This window comes from Colius striatus, chromosome 1, assembly GCF_028858725.1.
Source record: "Colius striatus isolate bColStr4 chromosome 1, bColStr4.1.hap1, whole genome shotgun sequence".
Taxonomy (NCBI): Eukaryota; Metazoa; Chordata; class Aves; order Coliiformes; family Coliidae; genus Colius; species Colius striatus.
In genome coordinates, this window is record NC_084759.1 from 31,241,292 (window position 1) to 31,267,412 (window position 26,121).

Genomic DNA, 26,121 nt, shown 5'->3' on the forward strand with positions numbered 1-26,121 from the left:
TTCTAGGTAAAGCCAGTTTTGTAATGCCAATTACCCTCCAGGTTTGAAAGGCACCCAGTGACCAGCATTCTGGTGTTAATTACTGATGACATTGGTGTGATTCCCCTCCTCTCAATAATACTGACAAATTTGACAGAAACCTATTAAGTTAAAAAGAACAAAGATATATATATTATATTTGCTAATTGCAAACAACCTCTTTTATAGCTGCAATTTTTCCCATTGGGATTAAAAAGTGCACCAGTTTAACATGTCTGTACATTAAAAACAGTTTAAAACATTAAATATACAAACAGCAAGAGATCTTTAAATATTTTGTATCAAATACTATAGGACAATATAATTTACATATTTTTTTACATGAAACATTACACCTGAAATATAACTTTAGATATTACAGAATATAAAAATACATACTTTTTGTTTTAAAAAAATGTCTTTGCAGGTTCTGGCACAATGTAATACTTTAAAGGCACACCATATTTTGGCAATCTATATTTGCAATTAACTGTGCAACAATAATAAAAGTGACCTGTAATTAACCTCTTAGAACTGCAAGGCCAGATGATCTCCCTTCTTCCTGGCATAGCCTTTTTAATCAGGTAAAAGAAACCCCAACAACCATAAACCAACTTCAGTTGAACTCTTTAGGTGTTCTGCAACTCATTTCTGCCACGGCCTGAGCTCTCCAACCCTAACCCAGCAAAGCAAGAGCAGGCTTAACTAAGCATGTGAAAAGCCACATCAAATGCAATGGGATTAGTCATGCTTTCATAATCTTCACTGTCTCTGGGTCAGAAGGCTCAACCCCAAGCAAAACTGAGCCCTAAATGCAAGTTGGGAGCCAATTTCTGTTCTGTCCCATGTTTGTGTCAAACTAGTATAAGTGGCACAGATTAAACAGTCAGGGCAGAACCTGGAAACAGAAGTTCAATATACTGCTCTGATTTCAAGGACATCAATGTAAAAGTCATAATGACTCTAACTGAAGCCAGTGGAGACGTACAAAGTAAAACTGCTAGAAGTGAATCGGGAGAACTATGTAATTTTGCCCCTCTGTGCACTTGTGGACACTCCTGCTGGAGTCAGCACAGGGCAAAAATGTGTCTTATATGATATACATGGTTTATACAGATGCACTTGGGTTGCAAAAGATTTTCAGTTCTGTCTTCAAGTTGTTTCTGGACCACTAAAAACACCATTTTTAGCACACTAAAGAAAGATTCAGTCTAAATCCCTCACTTTAAATGCCCCAAAATAAGTTGCTTCTTGTGATGAATCCAGTAGCAATGGGTTTGATACCTGGATACTTATCATTTCACCAGATTTTAATTTAAAAAACCCTCCCACGTTTACAGAATAAAAATGAAATTCTGAATTCCCTGACCAATATTTGGTGCTTCCTCCCTTCATCAACACATCAGAGCGCCTTATTTTAAGGTTTGTCTTAATCATATACACCATCAGCTGAAGCCCTCTTTTAGTCAGGTTTCCCGAAGTTTCGTGATGTCTAAAACAGATGTTGGCATAAAGGTAGTAAAAACCATCTTGATTAACAATTAGTTTTCCATCATTGAATGTCATATTCGATAGGTTTGCCTGGCCTTTGTCATGGTGCCAGGAGGTGAGGTTCACTTTGCGAGTTCCTGAAAGAGGAGAGGAAAAAAAATATAATCATTTATAAACATTTAACAACCTCCAACATTTAGAAAGCAAAGTTTAGGGGTTTAGAACCAAAAGCAACTACAGTTATATAGGCTAAAGTAAGTTGTTATCAAAATTGGCTGAGATACATATGTAATTTTTAATTTAAGAGTAAAAATTCATAAGAAATCTCCTCTTTTCATCATGCATTGACATATTTGCTTTGCTATTTGTCAGTCTGCCCTCCCACCAAAACAGCTGCTGGACCAAGGTACAAAACACTTGCTTGGCCAATAGTTTGATGATGCCAAGCAATCATGCAACAAGCTCTGTAATGAAATTGCATTCCACCTAAAACTTTATTCAAGGAACAAATACTTGAGATGAATTTGAGAAGAAAAATTACTGTATCAGTCTTTAACCTGTTAGTGACTGTAAAGAATAACTAAACAAAAGCCCAAGAACAAGTTGAATTAGTGATTCCCCACAGAGAAAAGCTTACGAAACCTTCCTACATTTTATGTTCTTGTGATTGTGGTGGTTCAAAAGTAACTATACTTCCATTTGAGAGCATCAAAAAAAAAAGCAGGAAAAAATCAGTACAATTGTGCATCTTTAGTACTACAAAGTAAGCTGTCTAGACTTTAGATAGCACTGAAGTATTTATGACAAAGTTTTTTATGCAAAATCAATGTTTAGACTTACCCCAGGGCTTGCATATACCACAATAAGGCTCTAAAATCTGGTTTAGTCATATCACAGATATCTAGGATTGTGCTCTCAGCACAATCCTAATACTTTGGTAATTGTACAAACACTTATAGCTGGGCAATTATAGCTATTTGTGAGGTAAACTCAGATTCTTTATCTAATATCTAGTGGAAAGTCTTTGAAGAAGAGCTTTAGGAAGACTGATATATCTCTGGATGTATTGCTCTTTCTTTTCTTTGCCTATTTTTATTTATCTTAAGTTAGAAACAATGAGTTGATACCCCATGCTTGGAGAAGAACAGTCTCCTTCAAGTTGCCTTAATATGGAGATCCAACAATTAGGAAAGAAAATTAGGATCATAATCTCTCTGTGTGTCTGTAGAATATCACGCATGTGGGAATCAAAATACACATAAGAGTTACCAAACCTGACTACCAAAAAGGACAGACTAATAGAACTAACATGTAAACAAGCATTATTGATTTCCTTCTAACTGGTACATGTCAGCCTTTTCAGCCCTGCTTGCATGATGGTGGCCTCGTAAACAGGAAGCTGTCCCTTATCTGTTAAAGTGACTGACTGCTTTGTGAAGAGAACAAAAGGGAACTGAGAGACTGGAGGTGTTTTGATTAGTTTCTCAGCTCAGCAGTGTCAGTGAAAGCTAACTTCACATACACAAGTACAAATGTCTCCCAGGAACTCTGGCACCTTCTGGATTCTACCACCAGCAAGACACATTGTACCATCTCTCAGAGGTTTCAAGCTGGTCAAGTGTGAGATGTCATTTCATTTGGATTCTACTATTGAGGTTGTGCTAAGAGATGGTATGGTAAGAGGCCAGATGGGAACTGAGAGAGTGTTTGAGTCTTCCTCCTTCCAAACCTCGTCACACTTGACACTTCAGATTGTTTTTGGTGACACAGTGCTAAGAAGCAGTCTGCAACACCAGCCCCAAAAGTACTGTTACTGCAGCACATGTATTATGTAGAGGTTTATCACAGTATTTTCTGTTGTGTGCCCTGCAGCACACATCCCACAGTCCTTGCCTGCAAAAACAAACGAATAGACAACAGTGGGAGGAGAAGACTTAGGCAAGGTCCACAGACATGCCCACGGAGAGGAAACAACACTGTCCTGAGAAAGCCCCGCAGACCCCGAGTCCTCCTGATACACTCTACCACTTATTCAGTGTAACATACAGGGACTCCTCCTCCTAACCATGAACAAGTTTCAGCACACAAGACTAATTCCACTCGCTCCCTCCCACAGGCATCACAGGACCTTACACCTCAGGCTCCCAGGGCATCTAAAAGCCTGCTTTGAATGTTCAGTGCCTTACTCTCCCAACATCAAATTAAAACAGCTTATTCACAACAAACATGGCAGGGCCAAGTGCCCTCTCCTCCAAGCAGGTATAAAGGCATACCCCAGAATCACTAGTGCTCACAAGGCATCCTGGGGAAGAGCCCCAAGTACATGTAATTAATTAAAAAGATGCCTCTTGGACTTGTTTTTGCAGCAAGTAGTGAGGGGAAGTAGGGACAGGGGAATTTGAGAGCTATGAGTCTTCCCTAACTGCCAAGGGCAAGCAACTTTGGCATGTGAGAAGAATAATTTAATAGTAGTCCAGAACAAAAAGCCTCTGGCACTGTTTCACAAAGACTTGAGCAAAGCACTGGCTGTCAAAGGCAGATCATAAACTGTTACTCCCCTACAGCTCCACTGCAGCCAGGTAGACATTATACAAGCAAAATCATACAAAGAAGCTGTCTTTTGTTCAGTGCTTCAAAAATCCCTCCTGAAAACCACTAATTAATTGGAAGTGACATTGAGATCTTAAGCCTCTTGGCCTGGAATTATTCACCTGCAAGAGATGCTGAGATAGGGTACCAGGGCAAACCTCTGAAGCCCTGGGGATGGCCAAGGAAGTTGTAGAACTTCTTGTGCAGTGTTAAGCCTGCCAGAAATAGTGGCCCCTGGAGGCTGGGCTACCTTCAAGATGAGACGGATAGGCAAGAAATCACTGCTTAGATGGGAGGAGAGGCACATCAGAGACACAGGACAGGAAGGTACACCTGTGATGGAGCAGAAAGGCGTGTTGGCATGCTGGGACTGACTGGTGGCACACTGGGCAGGAACTACACAGCTTTTATTTACCTGGCAAGGAAAATTTTTAGCTGCCAGTCTTAATCAAGTAGCAATTGTGAAGAAATCCTTAGTGGGAAGGTGTGACTTTCTGCTGAAGAAGGGGGAAGAAAGAAAACAGGTGTCACAGTCACTTGTAATTGAAATGCTGAGAAGCTGTGGGTGAAGTTTGTTCACACTGTTTGGATGTTGAGGTGACCATCCATGGTCAGGTGGAGGATCTGGCCAAAAGATGATGGAAGATGATCCTAACTGCTCTGAGAAGAGGTTCTAAGCACTTCTGGTGGTAATACACCAAAATGTGGAGGCATCAAAACAATCAGTAACCCAAAACACAGGCAGAGGACAAAACTGAAGCATACGAGAGCCAAATCAGCTGGCCATATATCAGACACTCTGAAACATAACCCAAGCCATGGGACAGTCAGAAATGCTGCAACATAAGTACCTGCTGTGATGAAATTTACTATCACTCACCATGATAGAATCCACAGCAGATTTTGTGCTACGAAAAAAATAGCACAAGCTAAGTCATGTTGACAGACAAAGAAGATGTCAGAGAGATAATGAGTAAGATAACCTTCCAGACATGGCAAAAAGCATTATGAACAAAGTCAAGATAATATACAGCCTTTCTGGTAACTAAAGACAAATCAAAGCAATGTCTTAGATATCTGTGAGCATGAACTAAGGCTAATACAAACGAGTTTCAATAAAATTCATTAGTAAGAAGGAAGGTGACAAGAGGGGAACAGAGGAGAAAGCAGGCCTGTGCTGATAATTTGTGTGCAGCCTTGTAGCTTTCTGATATAAATAAAGCCTGAGGGAAGGACCAAAGCACTGTTTGCTCTGGAAAACTGTTTTGGAGGCAAAGGACAGCTAAGCTGAACCTGTAGCTGTAAATAGCTCAGAATACTGCAGCATTTCCTTAGACAGCTAAAGGTATCAATTCATATCCTAAATGACATATTTAACATTTATATTTATTTCTTTTTTTTGTGATTTTCTCCTTTAAACTGTGACTAATTTCTGTAATCAATTTATACACCAAAATTCACTGTTTTCATTTAAAACCTAGGTAGCATTTATAGTGAGTTCTGGTAAAAAAAAAAAAAACACCATCAAGCTTTAACCTAAGGCAGCAAACCTAAAAAATACACACAGCAAGCCAAACCACTATGGCTTCTGCAGCCAATGATGGGTGGGGACAGAAAGATCTCAGGAGGGTTATTTTCCTCCCTCCCTCACAGTCCCTCCAGCTGCAAAAGTCCATTTGGGGCTTGATATTATTGTGAACCAGGTAAAAGGAAGGGGCACTGAGCAGTGTCTGTGAGGAAACATTTTCATGAAGAGTGTTCAGTGGCAAACTACTTAAAATCTTGTTTGACAGTGAAGAAGAGTGATTATTTTTTTTTCCTTGACCTTGTTTGTTCTGGGTCAGAGTGATGACAGTAGAGAACCTTAAAATACTAAGAACAGATCTGTCCAGACTCATGGATGACACAAACAATTTAGAAGGATTTCAGACATGTAGGGTCTGAAATCAGGAGAAGAAAATAGACATTGCCATTTGCAGACAGAGGAAACAGGATGGAAGAGAAAAACTCTTGGTGACCCTCAGGCAAACTCTTCACCCTTTGTGCCCGTCATTAACCACTATCTCACCTGGCCAAGCTGGTATGGACTCTCATAATAGTGAGCATGATTCTCAAGTGCCTCACAGCCAGCCAGCGGGTTGAGGGTTACAACTGTCTGTAAGGATGCTGCCCCTCACTGCTGCAAAGCCCACAAGGACCACAGAAGCTGTGCCCATGATTAGCCACCTGATAATGCTCTTCCAAAAGAGGCAGAAGCCATATGTGCCACATCAGGAGGGAGTATGTCCAGCTCATCACACTGGTAAGGAGTTGATCTGCTCCAGGAGAAACAAAGCAGCTTGTTGTTACAGGCACTGTATTTCTTAAGAGTTCCTGTAGCCTGTGCTATTTTTAAGAACGGGAAGAGAGCAAGTAAGAGCAATGTCTCTCTTGCCACTACCCACAGATGTGGTATGTCACTCCCTAGAAGGTTAATAGAGTGATACACAACAGTAAAAATTATCAGCTGCTAGCCTTGATAAGAATACTGCTTACAGGAACATCCAGGTAGGCAGCAAACAAATTGCCTGTGGGAAAAGGTGGATTTCATGAAATGAGACACTGACACACTCCACTTGTGTCGATACATGATCTGTCTCTATGATCAGCAAATTCATGCGATGTTTCCAAAGACGAAATAATAAGACAAGTGTACTGATATTGCATCTTCTACTATTGACCTATGTCAAAAGCTGAAATCTGACTGAAATTGAAGCTTGTCAGGAGGCATTTGAGCTAATAAGAAAGCTTGTAGAAGTTCTGACTTCCACCTGACAAGCAGCTTAAGCTCTCTGCTTATACAGTTCTGGACCTTGGCAACACCAGTGCACTTGAAGTGAAGAAAAATCCTACACCTTCAAGCAAGAAGCTAACTCCTTGTGTACAGAAATGCTCTGAAATCTCAGATTTTTAAGCCTCAGCACAGCATTCCCCATTGGTTTGGTTATATAAACCAGAAAAGCAATGCATATCATTTAATTAAGAAGAAGTTCAGTACTGCAGTGTGTGTACATCTTCAGAGGAAGAAGACAGTGGTGACTCAATGCTCCCTCCCATCTTGAAAGCCTGTCTAATAGCTTCAGAATAAACTCTGGTTTACTTCTGCCACACCAATGATGACTCTTGTGTTGAGAATACAGAAACAAAAATCTCAACTGACAATGCCTCAGAGCAAAAAAGGAAACAGTACTGAGATATCTTAAAATTAAGAATGTATCTTTCCCTCTGGAGAGTGTTCCAAGGCAGACTCATGTCTCGTTCCCTCATATTTTACTATCAACGATACTCCCAAAACCACACAAAGATACCTGTGGGTAGAGAATAAGAGCACTGGCAAGATAAAAGAGTGCCATCCTCTTACCATAGGGATAACTAAAAGCCACAGGAACACATTTTTCCCCCTACTCAATACCTGAGAAACATACTGCATCCAAGTCAACACAGAAACCCTGTTGCTCACAATACAATGATCTTTGATCTTCCTGCTACTGGACTAGGTAGATGAAGAAAAGACCCCTGTGAAGCTTTGGCATATCTGAACATCAGGAAGGCCCTGGAAGCCTCCATGCAAAGAACTCTGTACCAGGCCTGCGATGTATTAATGAATGGAATATGATAAAACCTGGATGGGTTTCTGTGTGAGCTACTCTAGGTGGTCCTGCTTAGGCAGGGGGGTTGGACTAGATGTTCTGTCGAAGTCCCTTCTAACCCTTAAGATTTTGTGATCCTGTGAAAACCTTTTCAATATGGCTTTAGAGGAAAGAGAAACCCTTGCTATAAATTCAGCCTATAAGAGTGCAGTGTACCCACAGAGGGCAAGGGACTAGCAGGGAAGTTATAGTGACATTGGAATTGCAGTTCTAGGTTTTCAACATCTCAAAATAAAATATTTGCTTTACAGCAAGTTCTTACACTGATGGACACCTGATATGTGCTTGTGTTGTGTACTCCCTGTAAGATTGGGTGATGGAGCAGTGGAACAGGCTGCCCAGAGGGGTTGTGAAGTCTCCTTCCTTGGAGGTCTTCAAGACCCGCCTGGACATGTTCCTATGCGACCTGATCTAGGTGAACCTGCTTCTGCAGGGGGGTTGGACTACATGATCTCTAATGGTCCCTTCCAACCCCTACCATTATACGAGTCTATGATTCTCAGATTCCAGATCCACCTTGAAGACAAAGGCTGTGTCACCCAGTACCAACCGGACTACGCTTCAGCAAGCAAACTGTTGCATTTCAAAGGTGGACATAAGACATTCTTGAATCCTACAACAGAAAGCAGCACATTTCCTCAACTGACAACTGGACAAAAAAAAATCCTCATCTTAGATTCAATGGAAGGGAAACATCTTCCAATCTGCAAGATCTAGATTCCGGACAATCACTGTGTTGGTATATCCTTGTATGTATGTGTTTATGTATGCATACATGCATCTGTGTGTATGTGTACCTGTCACTGACATCCAGTGTGAGTGAAGAACTCCAGATGGGCCCTACTAGCCAAAAAAAAAAAATCAGAAGCTTCAGAGGAGATCATTCAATGCATATCTTCATTCCTCACCTGAAGACATCATATCGAGGCAGGCCAAGGCCTCAGAGCCTGATCATGAAAAGTGGTCATTGAAACCCATAATGGACTGAGGTAAGAGATCTGAGGCAATAGGGAGCAATCCACCTTTTAACTTGCCCCTGCTGCCCCTGCAATCCTTCAATGCATCCATTTATTCTCATCAAAAGCTACTTCTGAAATCCCAGTGTGTTGCTGGTACTGCTGAACTATTTTCATATACTAGGTGAACGTGCTTCTGCAGATCATCTAGTTGGACTAGATGATCTCGAAAGGTTCCTTCCAACCCCTACCATTCTATGATTCTATGATACTTCACTGTTTAATATGTTTATAGTAGCATTGGAAGTAGTCACTTAAATCTGAACTTACCAGATGGAATATTCTTATCATCAATAATGAGATGGGCAAATGGCTGCTTCTCAGGTTTGCTTCTCTTGTACAGATCCATTCCTAATGCCTCCATTGCAGCTAGAGACAAAAGAATTGCATTACCTCAGAAAGACAAGTTGGGTAGAACTAGAATATTTCTTGTTCATAAAGCAGCACCTACCTTTTTCTGGTCTTGGTGGTACTCTTCCCATGACTCGCTGGACTTCCTGAAACGAGAAAGGGCCATTGCTTTGATGTTGTCTTGGTTTTGTAATACTGTATATTGTGGAAGGTTTGCACAAACAGGACACTCTCTGTATGTGTGTATGTGGGGGTTGTTCTGCCTTCAGTTTATTCAGATGCCTGGGATACATACTCTCATATTTATGTGCTATATAATACAAACACATGGTTCTGCTGCCATAATCAAATTACTTTCTGTCCAACACTTCTGATCAAAGCAGGTGGGAATGCTGGTGTGTATGATCCCTACACTGTTTATTGAAGCAGTAGTGACAGGACATTCACAATCTTTCCTACTTACTAGACACTCACAACCTTTCCTACTTACTGTATTTGGGAGTATTTCTCTAAGCATAACAAAACAATGAGCACTAAGAATGGATCATATGAAACAATGGAGTTTAGGAACCCATTTAATTACTTAGGGTCAAAAGTTAATGAGTTCTATATAGGAACTTGTGTGCAATCACACTAACAACTAAGAAAAGCTAAACTCTGAATTTCATTTGTGATGAGGTAAATGATGAGCTAAATGAAAACCTCCACCCTTCACAATCAACCATTAACAGAGAAGGCTGCAAGACTCCAATACTTCATAATCCAGGCTCACTTCTAACAAAGTAGGCAGGAACTGAAGGACTAAGCATCTTGCACATCTGTACTGGGCTAAATGGACTGGGTGCCAGAGTTTGGAAGTAAGCATTCTTAAAACTGCAGAAAAATTTTTAAATGAATGAAACTCAAAAAAAAAATCAAGAAAAGTGCAAATAACAGAGAAGAGGCACCACATAAAGCCTTGCTTTTAATAATCCACACTTGTTCTCCTCTTGAGAAAACATACAAACAGCAGTTTTTCAAAAGGTCTAAGCAATCTGCTCTTGTTGCAAGCCTGGACTGAGTCTTGGAAATATAAAAATCACTCCTTAGTTCTGTTCTCTGTTGCCCCATGACTCTCTTCATCTCTGTTTTCTTAAAAACAGAGATAATATTCTACTTGCTAGTCAGAATAGCTCATACCATGAAGTGATCTATAAGATGGTTAGTAAAAGGAAACATTTTGCTGAAGACAGTAAATCATATCTCATCTTTGAAACCTAAGAGTAGTGCTTTGTTTTGGTCTTTTTGTCACACATATTGCTGTTCATCTGATTCAGTACCATATATATGCAACACACCCTGGATTTGACCAGCTCAGCAATGTTACACTGTGCTTTCAATCACTGTGGTGTTTCAGAATTTGAAATCCTGCTTTGAAAACACCTAATTTCTCTTTTATGTAATTTTGCAGCCACAGTGAAGTCGCTAAAACCTTAGCCAGTGCATTTATTACTCTCACTTTTCCCTTCAGTAGGTGTTTAAATGTTAAACCAAAATGAAAAGCCACAGCAGTATGGAAGTTGTAATATGACTATCAAAGCACAAAACCTCAGCAGAGATATGCTGATTTTGTAGATGAGAATCATTAAGATGTTTTCTGCTGTTGAGATGAGAAAAAAAGCAGAAGAGTTGCAACTTCAAAAGAAGCAAAACTCCTGTCCACCTCCCCCATTTACATTCATTTCCCCTCTCTGATCTTCCCCTGTCAGTTCCAGGAGCCCAAAAATGAAGCTTGATTCTAGGAGCTGCACACCATCAGCCTTTAGTCACACTTGTTTTATTTAACTTCACCAGAAGTAGGAAGATGATAAAAAAGTCGTAAGTACTAGAGACTGCAAAAAAATAACAAAAGCCTCTGAAGAGAGAGAACAGGACACAAGGTAAAAAAGACTGGGAGATGAACCACACTCTCAGATTACTGTACCACAGCTGCTCCCAATCTTTTCCCTAGAAAAGGGAAACTCCTTTGTTTTCTCTTCCTTAGTGGAAATTTCTCAGATGTGGAGTCTCCTTTTGTGTCCCTTCCTTATGGGGGATGTAATAATGTCCTTGCCTGGAGAAAGGACTAGGCAGATCCAAGGAGAGTTACGTACATTTTAATCTCCTATTGTCTAAATTGGCACTAAAAAAAAAAATCCCATGATTGGTAATTGCACAGCCCTTGAAGCCTCTAAACTGGCCAATTGCTATCTTCCTCTTAACCTACAGTTTTCCTATGAGTAGAGAGTTCTGCTTCTGCCCATTTCCAAAGATGATCTAGTTTGACCAGCTAGCCTAGTACCTCACCTTCTGACATCTAAGAGCCTGACTCAGCTCATCTTCCAGCAGAAAGGCTGTTGTCCTCACAAAATGCAATCTGAGCTGCTCTCTTTCTAACTGGTGGTGGTGCTGTTCATCTGCAACACTGGTATGCAGAACAGTTACTCAGGAAGACTTGGGTCCACAACTCTTCCTTGTCCTAATGGTCCTGAGCCTATTTTCCTGTTTCCCAGGAGAATCTCTCCAACAGGAACACCCTCCTGTACTCCTCCTGAAGCTATGCACCTAGGCAATTAGAAGTGCAAATGTCATTATAAGAAAGGGGAAATTACAAGCATGAGCCCAAAACTAGAACACTAAGAGCTGGAGACTGGCTCATGTTCATTGACTCTTCTGCGTGCTTGTCATTGGATTAGAAGTGGCTAACCTGTGGCCAGAAAACAGAAATCCTCCATCAGCCAAGTTCTCCAAAAACTAGACTAGTGTCAAGTTCTTTCCTTGATTCTAACCAGCCCCAGAAAATTTTTACTTTCCTTTCTCTTCTGTTGGCCAGGCTTCCAAAGCAAAGCTGAAATACATGAACTAGTATCAAGATAACAGAGGTAGATCTTGGGGTTTCCTCCTAAAGACTTAGTTCAATACTTGAGTTTTCTCAATAAATTCCTACAGTTCCAAGCTGCTGATACACAATCTAGAAAAGCATTTTAGCATGTATTTGCTTCTGGCAGTGAAGGACTCAAAGGGTCACATTTTTCAGCGCATGTCTGAAAATATTCAGATGTCTAAAAATGGCCTCTTAGTGGGATTATAATAATCCTCTGGTATCATTACTGCAAGGAATTAAGAGCTAGGTTTTTCCATATCTTTAAAGTATCAACTGCGGTCTTTAGCACCTGAACATCTTTAAGCATCTCATACCTAATCACAACATACACTATTGTTCAGAAAGCAGCTCAACAAAACCTGTCACTAAGGCACTGCTATAATGGCATGAGAACTGCTGACAAAATATTACCAGTGATTTGTCTTCAGACTGCCATCCACAGAACCGTGTGCACTACCAAGCTGTTGAGCTGTTTTTTAGAAAAGCTGTACACACAAATCACACCACTCTGTGAAGCCTTACGATAAGCTGCACTTGTACCCCTTTGCGTCACTTGCTCGCTGCCCACCAAGTCCATTCTGCTGGCCTGCTTCTCACATTCCAACCTCCTTCATACAGTCACTGTTTAAACAAGACAAGCAGCCAGTCACAAATCTGAAAAACGCTTTCCCTGATCCAATAAAATAAAATTAAGAGGCCATTTGGGAAGCTGAAAAACTTTCACATTTTAAAAGCTAAAGTTGTGCTTTAAGTGCCTGAAAAGTCAGAAACTGTTCTTTCCTCATCCCCAGTAGGCTGCAGGTTTTAACCCTTAGCATTTCACAATTTTCAAAACAAAAACAACTTTTGCTCTTCAAATTATGTCCAATGTTGATGATGTAGAGACAAGGCTACATTTGAACACAGGACACTTACAAATGGGTTTTCCTCTCCATTGGCTTTTACAACACCTCAGTATCTACTTTGAGCAGTTCTAAGCAGCTTTTTGAGTGCAACCAGAAGAGAATCCTTCTGGACATTCAAGTTTTGCTTCAGCTATGATCTTAAAGCTCCTTTATGCAGTTGTTCCTTCTACTGAGTGCTTTAAGTCCAGCTAATACCAGGAAGAAGTATCTGATTATCTTGCCAGAAACTTAGCAAATTGAAACATGATGATCAGGAAGGAAGTAAAATAGAAGGTACATGAACCAATATTCATCAGAAGATAGTTGAGAGATCAGCACTACAACCACTATCCAAATGAGTAGTCTACTGCCTGCAGAAAAAAAACCAAAAGGCATGTAAGGTTGTAGGGTGGAAACTGAAATTTTCACAGCTTACAGCAATCACTCATGAAAGTTTGACTTTGCCCAAAACTAAGTGCACTTTAAATGTCTGCTAAGTATATAGATCTCTTTATAAGTGCTGCCCTGGAGGTCTAGCACAGTACTCTGTTGCCATGTGAGAGACTAGTTTATGCCTGAACTCCCCAAGTCCCTAGAAGCTGGGAATAATGCCAAGAAAAGTTACTTAGGAATTGACCCAAGATATGTTTGTAGTCCTTTCTACTTCAGGCACATAACAGAGTTCTTAAGAACTGTGGTTAGTGCATCTGGACTGCCAAAAGGTTTTCAGGGTTACATGCAAAAAAAAATCAAGCAAACAGAGAGGCTAGGAAAGTGTATTATTTGTCTGCTTGGAAGTGTATGTGCAATATTGAAAATGTGCTTTCTACTGAGTAAGGTGTTCCCTAAGCAGTAATTTTATTCTGGAATATGTTAAGGCATTCACCATTAGGTTTTGATTAAAAGAAAATCTTTAATTACTATTTTTTCAAGAGACATGTTTCTAGACCTGACCTCGCAGTCCTACTACATTACTTTTCATAAGAGCACTTTCATTTTGAATGTCACTCCCTGCTTTACATTTAAGCACTAGGTCTACAGGTGTGCAAAGAAAACAGATGAGAAACAGTACAATAAGCTAAAAGCTGTAACCAGACCATAAACCTGAGCAAAAGCAAGTTGTCTGTTTTCATTTCCTGAACAGCCTGACTTATAAAAGACAAAAAGCTGAAAAATCACAGAACTTAAACAGTATTTTAAAGTGTTACATTTCAGTCATTTAACACACTGTCACTTCAAATAAGGACACTGGTTCTTAAAACAGACACAGGTTAGATTCTTCTTCGGGAAAGCAAAAGAAGCATAGATGATAGAAAACCTCTTTCAAGTCTCATTAGCTGCATTCCCTCACATTAAGGATTAGCACAACTGGAAGTAAGACTCAGCTGCATCTTTGCCCTTCATTGTAGCAGTCAATGAAAGGCAGAGCTGACAGAACATGATAAAGTACAATTTTGCCTTCACACTGATTCTTTCACTTCTCTGATACACCAAAAAGATGCAAATGTCACCCCATGCAGGCATTTTCCGACCTCTCTTTTTCTCTGTGTCATCAGTACATCATGACAAAGCAGTGTTCTGGAGAACACTGACACAGCAGCTCGACACACTCTGTTGCATTCAAAGGAAATTCAGAGTGATTACTTTGGCAAGAGAAATTTTATTGTTCTCAAACTAATGGTCATCGCCCAAAAAAGCAAACCCTACTCACTACTTATCTCAGCCACGGACATTGCAGCATCCAGGATGGCAGGATATGCAGCCTCAGCTAAAGCCTCTGTTGGGTAATAAGCAGTGAATGACCAGAATATAGGGCTTCCCATCCACTTACAGTAACAAACTCCCTACGCTGTCATGGGAGCGGCATGAACAAGCAGCCTAGCACCAGAACACATAAGTAGGTGTAGTGTGAAAGCCTCTATAAAATGCTGGAGGAAAGAGTTAATCCTACAGAATTCATCCTTTTTTTTGTTCCCTTAACTTTTTCAAGGGATAAGACATGAACTTCTGGGTTTATTAAGCTTTGTTCACAAAAAGATCTGTCATTCAGGGTACTCTTAAAAGCAAACAATACATTTGCACAATTAAAGTACTAATTAACCTGAGTACAAGTCACTCTGTAAAGTGTGAGTTCAGCTCACATCTAATGTACTATCCTTTATGAAAAACTGACAGTTTCACACAGATGTGAAGAAGTAAAGCTGTTATGGACCTGCTAAGTCAGGAAAACCAAATACTGTACGAGACATTCAGCTGTTAAATTGCCCACAATTAGCAGTAAAATCTGCTGTGAACACGTAAAGAGATCAAAAGCAGTAACTGTAGTAAGAGGTGATTGTGACATATATCCAGCGTGCCTAGGCTTCTTCATTAGGGCTGCCTTTAGCTGACTACTTTTATTATTTGTTTGGCAGCAAGCTGTCATTATCAGCTGCTGGGCAAAGACTGCTCAGTTATTGTGCTATGGCAGAGTAGCTCTGCTAGTGGGAGTATGATCTGCACAGAACAGAACTGGCAAAGGGAGAAAAAACAGAAAAAGGGGATGCTATCCATCATTTGGGGCTGCAGAAAGAGTAAGAAAAAAGAGCAAATGTTCTCTCCTCTGTCTTTCAGACAGTATTTTACTTGTTGACAATCTTTGACTTGGAAGAATCGTGTCAGGAACATTGCTTTGATGAAAAAAATGTGGAACTGTCCTTTTTAAAAAACATCCAAAGTGTTGGCAAGACAAATATTAGGATAAATGTCTGCTGTTCAGACCCATCCAAACGTCAGAATGGCCAATCAACTAACTTCAGTCATAAGTTTCTAAGTACAATTTCCAGTCTTCTTTTCTCAAAAAGCCAGGAATAAATGTGTCTGAATACAGAATTGGTTAACCACTACCAGCTTCATGAGCAAACACGATGTGATCATGAATGCAATTTCAGGTACTACTTGAACACCAGAAAATACTTTCTAGAACTTACCTCCAAACACTGATGTTGGAAAAATTCTTTTTAGTTCAAACAGAAGCATGAAATAAAGGAATATAAAATCTGTCACTTACCTTCTGCACAGCTCTTTGGAGAGCCAGTTTCATGCTTCTACATGATTCTGGCATTAAATTTGCTTCTTGATTTTCAAAGGATGTGTCATGTAAATCTGTATTTTCCTGATGTCCAAAGAGTGTTCTGACACAGTGTGCATGTTCTTTTGAAATTCTAGTAGGGTCCATCTGAAACAAAAATACAAGCACAACCGTGGTTTTAAGTGTCTGTGCAAAAGATATTCAGAGCATTTAAGTAAAGGAGAGTTTTCAGCCATCTAAAAGTTTGTCACCTAGCTAAGTTGATTATCTAAATTTTGATTGAAGAGAGACAAAGTTCCCCACATGGAGGTTTATTTCATCCAACAAGTGCGAGAGATAGGAGAATGAATTATCTTCTGGTACTGCCTGGTTTGTTATCTTAAACTAGATATGTGACTTTCAGAAGTTAAAGATAAATCCCTCTCTTGCAGTAAAATCAATAATTCTGAATTCCATTTTATAACCACTCAGTGCAATATCACAATTATTTTAGCAGGCAACATATACAGCCATCCAATCTGTAAAAACTGCACTTTGCAAGATGACACACAAACGCCAAGTAAAGGAACTCAGATAAAGTATGTACAACATCTAGCACATCATTTATAAGAGGAGAAACAGAAGCCAGTTATCACTGAAACTATTTTGTGGGCAAGAGATATTGCTGTGTGCAACAGTTACCCAGTAAGACAGCACAAATCCAGAAAGACCAAAAGACAATAAAACTGTACCACAAAACACTTCTGCTTCATGAGGAAAAGACAGGCAAACTCAGAATATCTGCAAGATATTTTCAGCAATCAGTCTTTGTGATTGAATCAACTATACTTTCAAAGTGCTAGTTTAGAAAACTCAAATTATGTTAGACAAACTGAAAGGATATTCCAAGAATAAGGACAGTGCCTTGTCAGTTTAATTGCATAAAATATTACTTAAAACATTTCATCCTCCTTTTCCACATGTCTATATACTTTTGAGTGTAAAGTCCATATACTTTACACTCAAAAGATATTAACCACTACCTTTCAGAGATGGCTTTAGACTTTTAGCAATTGTTCCCAGTTTGTATTTACTGTGCTTTTACTTCAGGCTTGAAGAAAGGTTTGTGCACTCAAAACCTTGTCTAAGTTCTCTAAATATCAGCTGGTCTAACAAACAATCATAGAATCATAGAATGGTAGGGGTTTGCAGGGACCTTTAGAGATCATCTAGTCCAATCCCCCTGCAGAAGCAGGTTCACCTAGATCAGGTCACATAGGAACATGTCCAGAAGTGTTTTGAAAACCTGCAGAGAAGGAGACTCCACACCCTCCCTGAGCAGCCTGTGCCAGGGCTCCCTCACCCTCATAGTAAAACAGTTTTTTCTTAGGTTTAAATAAAACTTTTTGTGTTCTGGATCCTTCCCGTTACTCCTTGTCCTGTTGCTAGATGCAATAGAAAAAAAAGGGATGCCCTAACCTCCTGACATCCACCATTTAGACATTTGTAAATATTAATAAGATCTCCCCTCAGTCTCCTCTTCTCTAACTAAAGAGTCCCAGTTCCCACAGCCTTTCCTCATATGGAAGATGCTCCAGTCCCCTGATCATCTCAGTGGCCCTGCGCTGGACTCTCTCCAGCCGTTCCCTGTCTCTCTTGAATTGGGGAGCCCAGAACTGGACACAGGAATCCAGATAAGGCTTCATCAGGGCAGAGTAGAGAGGGAGAAGAACCTCCCTAGACCTGCTGGCAACACTCTTCTTGATGCATCCCAGCGTGCCATTGGCCTTCTTGGCCACGAGGGCACATTGCTGGCTCATGTTCAGTTTATTATCAACCAGCACTCACAAGTCTCTCCCTGCAGAGCTGCTCTCCAGCAGGCAGCATTTACTTCTCTCCTTCTACACGAGGTGGAAGGAACAATTTTCTCTGAGAATTACAAAAGGTGATACATTGTTTGTAACCATAATGAGGGAACACCAAGGCATTATGGATATTGCCAGACAAGTGTTCATTTTTCTTTAACATGGCACTAGAACAAAACAGAACATCCTGAGTTTTGCAGAATACAAAACAGGACAGTGAATCAAACATGTAATATCATTTGTTCACACAAATATAAATTTGACTCCCTAACCCCTCAAAAAGAACTAATTTAACTTAAAAGTATAAGGTTGGGATCACAGAGGTGAATTTAAGTCTGCTTGAGCCAGGCAGCCATCCAAGAGGCACAAGCTGCAGAGAAACATTTGTAGCACAGATGGCAACACCAAATGCTGCCTCCCCCATTAGCATCTTTCTGATGAAGTCTCCAGATACAAGCTGTCTGCCCAATTCTTTCTGACCAACCTCAGCCCCTGTGACCTGGTTTACCTGACTCAGTTATCCCTGCAGATTTGGAATGAAACAGGTCAGAAAAAGTTCACCTGAAGACCAGAAGATGCCACAGCTTTGAGCAGAGGAGTAGAGATGAGTTACAGAATGGCTTGAAGGCAGTAACATCTTCCTGGCATGGCCTGAATCTAATGAATCCAAAAGAAAATCTGTATATAGCCATTACAGCCTTATGAATTAAGCACTAAAAAAACTACACTAATGACTTCTGAAGTCAGCTAGTGCAGTGCAGCCTCATTAACTGTTTTAAGTTGATCTAAACTAGTATCTCTGTGCTCTCACCTTCTTCACTACAAAAATTCATTCCTGGTTCCTAATCTCCTCTTCTAAATCAACAACCTCTGAGGAATTTTTTGCTCATTTCCTGAAAGATTAGCACTCGGAAAGCAACTCACTCCATGTATCAGGCAAGAAACAGTGCCAGTACAGGGACAGGCACAGGAATGAAAGAACAAGAAGACAGCACTAGCCTTAATGACTGTACCCTAAAAGCATCTCTCCCAGTGTGTTCCATTAGTATCCAGAACTCAGAAAATCAACTGTAAACTGGAAGAAAAAAAGTAAGCACAAAATGTTTATCAACAGCTGCTAAAAATCAGTTAATACAGAATGACCTGGGTTGGAAGGTACCTCTGGTCCAGCCCCCTGCTTGAAGATGGGCCAACATACTACTTAGGTCAGGTTAGTCAAGGCCTTGTCTAGACAAGCTTTGTGGAATCTCCATTGATGGAGACTTTCAACATCTCTGGGCAAACTGCTCTACAATTTAACCACTGTTACTGTGTAAAAACATTGGGTTGGATGTTCAGCTACAGTTCTCCTTGCTACGATTTATGACTATGCTTCTTATTTTTGCTGTATACTTCAGAAGAGCCTGGTTCCATCTTCAAGTTGCTAAAACCAGTGATTAGCTTCCCTCATTCTTTGTTAAGTTCAAAGAATACAGTTCTCCATTTCTGAGACATTACAGTCCCTACCTACCACAGTAGTCTTCTGCTGGATTCTACAATTTGCCTCTGGTACTGACAGATCCAAAACAGGACCCGTTACTCCAAATGTAGACTCCTGTGCTGGAGTTATTAGAGACCTGAGAGAATTAGGGCATTCAACCAAACCTGGATTTCCCCTCCATACACAGCACAGGACAAAGGAGAGAAAGCCATAGCTAATAACTGACAGTAGACGCTCATTTTTATTAGTCATACTACTGGTGAGAGACTGTTATCCCAGTTTTGGATTTATTTAAACACATCTTTCAAAAAGTAGACTGGAAAACTAGGGTTTACAACACAAAGATCATGAAAATTTGTAAAGGCTTGAGCATCCAGCACGACAAATCATGCGTAGCGTAGACTTACAGCTATCACCCATCAGCCATCAGTCCCCTGTGACACACAACACTGTGCCAGAACAATAACAGCATATTGCACAGAAGCACTTACTCAGATCATAGTTTATCTGCTGAAGGTTTAAGACAGAAAACCAGCATCTCTGCACCTACAGTTAATGGAAATACTGTAACTGATTGCTTCAGCAACTTAAAGCTGTGCAACTCACCCTGACAAACTGCACATTTCTGGAGATTTAGTGTTTGATAAATTGAATCTCTGATCTTGGGACTGCCTCACCTACCAGATTGCCCTTACCTTCCACAATGAATACCTGGCCTTGACCACATTTAAGCATGGAAATTAGCTCACTTGTCCGAAAAGGCATTCTCAGAAATTCTGCACCTTATACCATTACAAAGAACACATATCAAACTGCCATGGATGTAAAAAGACACTATTCAAGCACCAAGACCACAACTGTGGGAAAGAAATCATGCACAGAAAAACATCCAAGGACGTGAACATTTTGAGAAGAACTTCTAAAGAGCCAGATGAAACATCAGCATAGCCTACAGGAAACAGCTTGCTAACTTGCAAGGCACAGAGACCTTCAGCATGAAGTCCTCAAGATTTAATGCCTGGAAGAAAGATCAAGATGCAACAAAAAATATTGGATTAACCTTTATGGTACATTAAGTTAAATGTCCTAGAGGAATTAACCTATTTAAAGAGAGGAGTGTTTAGACTGTTTTTCCTGTTACTATTGTGTATGCATGCGTTGTTCCTGACCCTGGAACCTGATCAAATCTTTGGGTGCCCCCTGACTTTCAGCATCTCTCATGATTCTAGTTCATTCTAGTTACATCTCTGGACTCTCTTCACTTAACTCAGGGCAGTCAAAATGAACTCCAGCATTGTGAGTGAGACCAAATGGATTTACAGAATTAAGAACCAATCTTCTGATGTTAAACAGATTCAGTTTGGCTTTAAAAGACACAATACATTCCAGCCACGTTTACCCATTAAATGTTGCCTCAATTACGCAATGTTGCAGAGTCAGGTTTTATACTTACTCCCTACAATAAATATTTAAAGCTTATACTTGCACTTATTTTCAAACTTCAACCGGTTTTCAGGTTATCAAACATAACTTAGCCCTCCATAGTCTTTCTTTATCACCAAGAAGGGGTTCTTACAGGCTTCTGAAAAGTGCTAATGAGCCCCAGCAAGCTGTTTTCTGTTAGCCACTGCTCTACGCCACTCACCAAACTTCAGGTGAAGTTTGAAAGGTGATTGTTTAAAAATACACCATAACTGAGGCCAGTGTGCCACATATGCATTAAATGACAGTAAGAATCTGACTCTCAGGTCCTCATTTGGCCAAGTGTGAATTCCTTCATATGGCAGAATACTTAACATTTGTGCAGACTTCTTTTTCTTAATGGGAAAAATGGCTAATCTTGGAATTTAGGTTAAACTAAATGAGTTGGACATCTACCCCGAATACCTGGATCTGAGCACTTCCAGCGTGTTCCCCTGCCCTCCAGTTCAGTCAGTGTTAGACCAAATTCCTACTCTTTTATGATCTAAGTGCATTAAGGAAATGGTCCAGAAAGAAAAGTTTAAAAGCAAAGCTTTTGGAGACTATACTTAAGCACTTAGCAGGTAATGTTAAATAAAAAGCTTTGCTCTCTCTCACCTGTGCATGAGCCTACTACATGATAAATTCTCATGGCATTTCCATTGATCATGAGCACATATTCCTCACAATTGCAAGCAAAATAAGTACTTCAGACCAATACTTTTGTCAGTATTTAACTTCTCAGATTCAGTACATAAGATGGTCAAAAAGAAAAACCAGAACATCTTAACGTTTTTGCATTTCAGAACACTATTACAAGAATATTGGTAAAATTCAGTTCTTAACATTTTCTTTCATTTTAGATCTACCAGTTCATTGTCTCATTTGTGTTGCGCTGCAGTATTTCTTGGCCATAAACATGTGTTTACCCGTGAAAAACTACTGTCAGTCTTAGTTATGTCTCTTGTGAAATTCCAAATGGTCAAGCCACAAAATAAACAAAAGTAAGGAAAAACCAAAACCTCAACTATTGTCTCAGCTCATATTGTGTCATGATCCAGCCCAAATGATTTTATGCAAATACAGATAAAATGTGTATGGTAAAACTGACTCAGAGTCTACTCAGACTCTTAGAGTTTTGAAGAGCTTGTAAAATTTATCATTTCTTAAGACTGGCCTATACACTCTAATCTGGCTAATTGACGTTTGGTTAATTCATCAACCAAACAAGACAAGTCTTTTGATGCATAGTTGCTACTTTTGACTTATTATTTTGACAAATTACACCACAATACTTAAGTTCTGTAATTAATGTACCGATTTAGATAGCTGAAATTTGTATTGAAAAGTACTAATCCAGATCCCTTTATACAACTTTGACAGCAACCATTTCAAAAGAAAACAGCCATATAAACAAAACAATCTGCAGAGCAGTTAAATAGTACCTAACTTCTGCAGGACCTACTATATTTTTCCATCCACCTTATTTCAACATAAGAAATGGTTGAACAAACATGGATTACCATACCGTATTGTTTTGAATTACATACTTCCTTCAAAAGTATACTTATTCTATTTTTCAGTGATAACAAAGAAGACATTTTCTCCATCAGAAATTTTTCAAGCAATTACTTGAGTTGAGTCTCCATCTAGCTACATCATCTCTTTTAGATGTTTCAGAAATTCAAGTTTACAAAGGACTCCATTCAACAGCATTAATCCAAGTCTACAGGAACAAGAAACTGACCAGAGAATTATGCTGCCAAATACAGAATTACACCCGGACTATGTAGTATTTTAAATCAAGGAAGCAGAAGAAAAAATGGCCACTAAGTACGAAAACTCTTTTCATCCTTTCTTAGGCACATGTGAAGCACTGACAGGAACGTATCAGAAAGAGTCCTCACTAAGGGATGGGGAGGAAGGTAAAGAGAATTGAAAAAGAGGGTTTTCAAAATGTGTACTTGGATTAGTTATTTTGATTGCAATAGCTCTCTAGCCTACTAATCAATGTTCAGCTGTGCATTTCTATAAGCTATGTTTCGACAAAGATGTCTTCTCAGGTTCATGCAGATCTGGAGTGAAAAACATTTCTCTGCCACAAGCTGAAGCAGGCATTAATTTATTTCACTGTCAAGCAAACAAGTAGCTTTAAGCTACTTCACAAAGAATCCCAGAAACAACATGTCACTTCTGAAGCATACAGGATATGATTAACTAAGTACCATATTGCTATTCCATTTTATTTTTGTAAAAATGGCAAACACAATGGCATCATTGGTAAGAAAAGACAAATTGGTCCACATTACTGTATACTTGATAGTCATTCATCTGTTTAAGTGGGTATATGTTTGTGTAACATCTATTTTCAGAAGGCACTTTGTTAAAAAATCCAATCTGCTGCATCAAGATCAAGTTCATCTACCTAGAAAGTAAACCGAAAGAAACACGTTTCCACTCCCCGCTGACTTCAAATGAAAAGTACATACAGAAGAAGTACCACTTCCATGAAGGCAGTGAGACCTGTATTAACAGAACTAACAAGCATCTGACAAAAAAGTCAAGCAGAAAGCTAACACCTAGCCCCAACAAGCAACCAGCTGGCAGCCCCCCACTTCCTCTGAGAAGGTTCAGCCACGCGGGGTAAGAGCTGTAGCAGCAAGTGAATCCAGCCAGCCAGCCGAGCTGTTTCCAAGAAGCAGGCTCCTCTTCTCTCTGAAAGCCTAACCGCTTGTCACCTCATCTCCCCCACTGCGATAGTGCTCCTTTCAGCATGCACCACCACCACTTCTGAAGCATGCCCTGGTAAACTTGCAGCCTGGCAAGTGAGGGGCGGGTCTCTCACAGAAACAAGCTCCTGAGATACATGGGCACTGCTGGCTGATACTCACCAATGCACAGATCCTGCATCCCAGTGCCCACTAATACTCAGACCCCACTTCTCAATGCCCACTAACACCACTAACACACAGATCCCACTCCTCAATGCTCCTGCACAGTCTAAAGGACAAACCACCTCAAGTGGTGTTGCATTGTTTTGGGTTTTTTTTTTTTCCCCTTAATGACATTTGTCCCATTGGCAAAACCTTTAGCACAGCCAAACACCTCCACCAATGTCAAACCTTTCTGCTGTGAACAACTGAAATCAATCAACCAAAGCCCCGCAAGACTTCGGGTCAAGGATCATTAAGCTGCTTCCCAAGTCGTGGACTCCTCATGCAAGACCTCGCTGAGGTTCCCTGTACCCCAGTCTGCATCCACAGCCCAGAGCACTACCTAGAACATCCGAGGCTGAACAGCTCCAGCGGTCAGGAGGACAGGCTGGACAGGGTACCCGGAGCCCTCCAGCCCAACTGCGAACAACTTCACAGCCAGATAAAACTCTGACTCTGTTTTTTGACCAGGGGCCCCAATCCCACCGACGCGAGGACCAACAGCCTTCTGCAAGGCGCGAGGCGGCAACGGCGGGAAGAGGCCATGCCAGTCCCCCACCATCAGCGCCCCGCCGTCTGCGGGCGCCGGCAGAAGCGAGGCGCCGCTTACCTGAGCTCGGAAGTAGAGGAAGAGGGCGACGCTGCAGACCACCTGCCCCAGCCCCAGGAGGAGGAGGGCGGCGAGGAGCGAGCGCGACGCGGGCGGCGGGTGCGGGTGGGCCGGCGGCGCCGGCGGCGGCGGCGGCAGCGGCGGGGCGCTCTCGTGGGCGGCACCGCTGCCCAGCTCCTCCGAGCCGCGCAAGTACTTGGTGTAGTCTCGGCTGGCGCGACGCATGGCGCCGCGGGCAGCTCCCCACCGCTCCGCTACGCTCGCACGGCTCCACAAGCGGCCAGCTGCTCCGCGGAGCTCCCCGGCCTCGGCAAACAACCCCGCCGCCCCGGGACGGGCACCTCTTATAAACTGGGCGGCCAATCAGTCCCAGGCAGGGTGCCTCTGACCCTCCCCCCCCCTTCCCCGCCGCCGCCACACATAACACCACCGCCCCCTCCTCGCCTCCCTTTCTCGAGCAGAGACCGGCCCCCGCCGGCCCGCGGCGGGAGGATTGGGTCGGGTCGGGTCGGGCCCCGGCCCGCCCCCACCGCCGGAGCCCCTGCCCGCCCCCGCTCCCGTAGCCCCAGCCTCTGCCGCCGGGCCGGTCGCCCAGCGATCGCGGTCAGCGCTGTTACTGCTCGCGAAGCGGAATTGTTCGCCTCGCTTCCACCATGAGCGAGCAAGGCAGCGGCAGCCCTGCCTCGGCTGGCTCCTGCTGGTGCCAGCACCCTGTGCCCTCCTCACCTTTGCCCCCGCCCAGGTTTGTTGTGCACCCGGGCGACACCGGCAGCCGAGGTCTCTGAGCCCGTGTTCCAGTCTGGAGAGTCCTTTTCCCCCAAATCCCGGGGTAACTGTAAGTGGGGCACATCCTAGGTGGGCCCCATTGGTCATCCCTCGCTCCTTCTTTGGGTCCAGGTCCTCAAGGGGGCCCGCCAGCTCCTCTATGTCTTAACTCGCTCCTTGCTCGGAATGGGCTAAACTGAACACAAATGGTGCTGACTGGCACTGTCCAAAACAGGCAACACAGTTCAGACTTCTTTTACAAGACTGAGGTAAAGAAATGGCAAAAAGCTGTACTGGCAACTGGCCACAACCTAAACCAGCTCAGAGACTCCCCATCTCCACTCACACAGATGGCCTGCTGCAAAGGCATTTGCAAACGCTTGGTTAGAAACAACATTTTCCTCTTTGTCCTCACACCTTGGCTTGCACTTAGTACCGGAACTCCATCCTCACAAAAGTCATGCTGCAGTTTGTAGATTCTTTCTCATGTTCCTCGGGGTGTCCTATTTAGGCCAATTTAGAGTTTGCCTATTTATAGTCTTCCTTGCCTCCATGTAGTCTTTCCTCCCACTGGACTTTCTCTTATCAGTTTACCTACACTTTTGGAGATGTGACTGTCTCTTCAATAGATCTTATGTGCCTGACTAGTCTGCTTTGTGGAAAGTAGTCTCCTAAACCCTACAAAAGTGCTTGTTGCAAAGGCAGTGCAGGTCTGCAGCCCAGTAAAATCCAGTGGGGAAATGGTGCAGACATAAAAGCAAGCTGAAGTCCATCTCAGACTTTGCAGAACAACGGAGAATGACACAGATCTAAGTAGGCCATTTTGACCATAGAAAACCAGTCTAATTTTCAACTGTTGGTATATGACAGAGTATCCCTTTTAGGTAAGTCTAAGCTAAGAAACTGAGAAACTTTACCTCCCAAAGAGGCTGACTGAACCAGACATGACTACATGCTTCAGCAAATTAAAGGAAGCTGTCTGAAATACACCAAACCACCATGCAACAAATTACTAGCA

The 26,121-nt window shown here is 41.6% G+C and overlaps 1 protein-coding gene across 1 annotated transcript; it reads right to left on the bottom strand.

Annotated features, from left to right (window-relative positions):
* Positions 1-428: 428 nt before the first annotated feature.
* Positions 429-24,639, bottom strand: TNFSF11 (TNF superfamily member 11). Its single transcript, XM_062020488.1, has 5 exons — positions 24,339-24,639; positions 15,990-16,157; positions 9,255-9,300; positions 9,074-9,172; positions 429-1,646 (listed from the first exon to the last, which is right to left on the bottom strand). Exons 1-5 carry the CDS (start codon positions 24,561-24,563, stop codon positions 1,225-1,227), a joined length of 960 nt encoding a protein of 319 aa, XP_061876472.1. The 5' UTR covers positions 24,564-24,639; the 3' UTR covers positions 429-1,224.
* Between the last annotated feature and the right edge of the window lie 1,482 nt (positions 24,640-26,121).

What these genes read in the sequence shown, in the direction of transcription:
- TNFSF11 (XM_062020488.1), bottom strand. Translation starts at nt 24,563, where the DNA reads ATGCGTCGCGCCAGCCGAGACTACACCAAGTACTTGCGCGGCTCGGAG. An exon ending in ACCACCAAGACCAGAAAAAG is followed by an intron (nt 9,173 to 9,254) that starts GTAGGTGCTGCT and finishes TTTTGTCTCTAG; the next exon opens with CTGCAATGGAGGCATTAGGA. An exon ending in TGATAAGAATATTCCATCTG is followed by an intron (nt 1,647 to 9,073) that starts GTAAGTTCAGAT and finishes CTCCTCTTTCAG; the next exon opens with GAACTCGCAAAGTGAACCTC.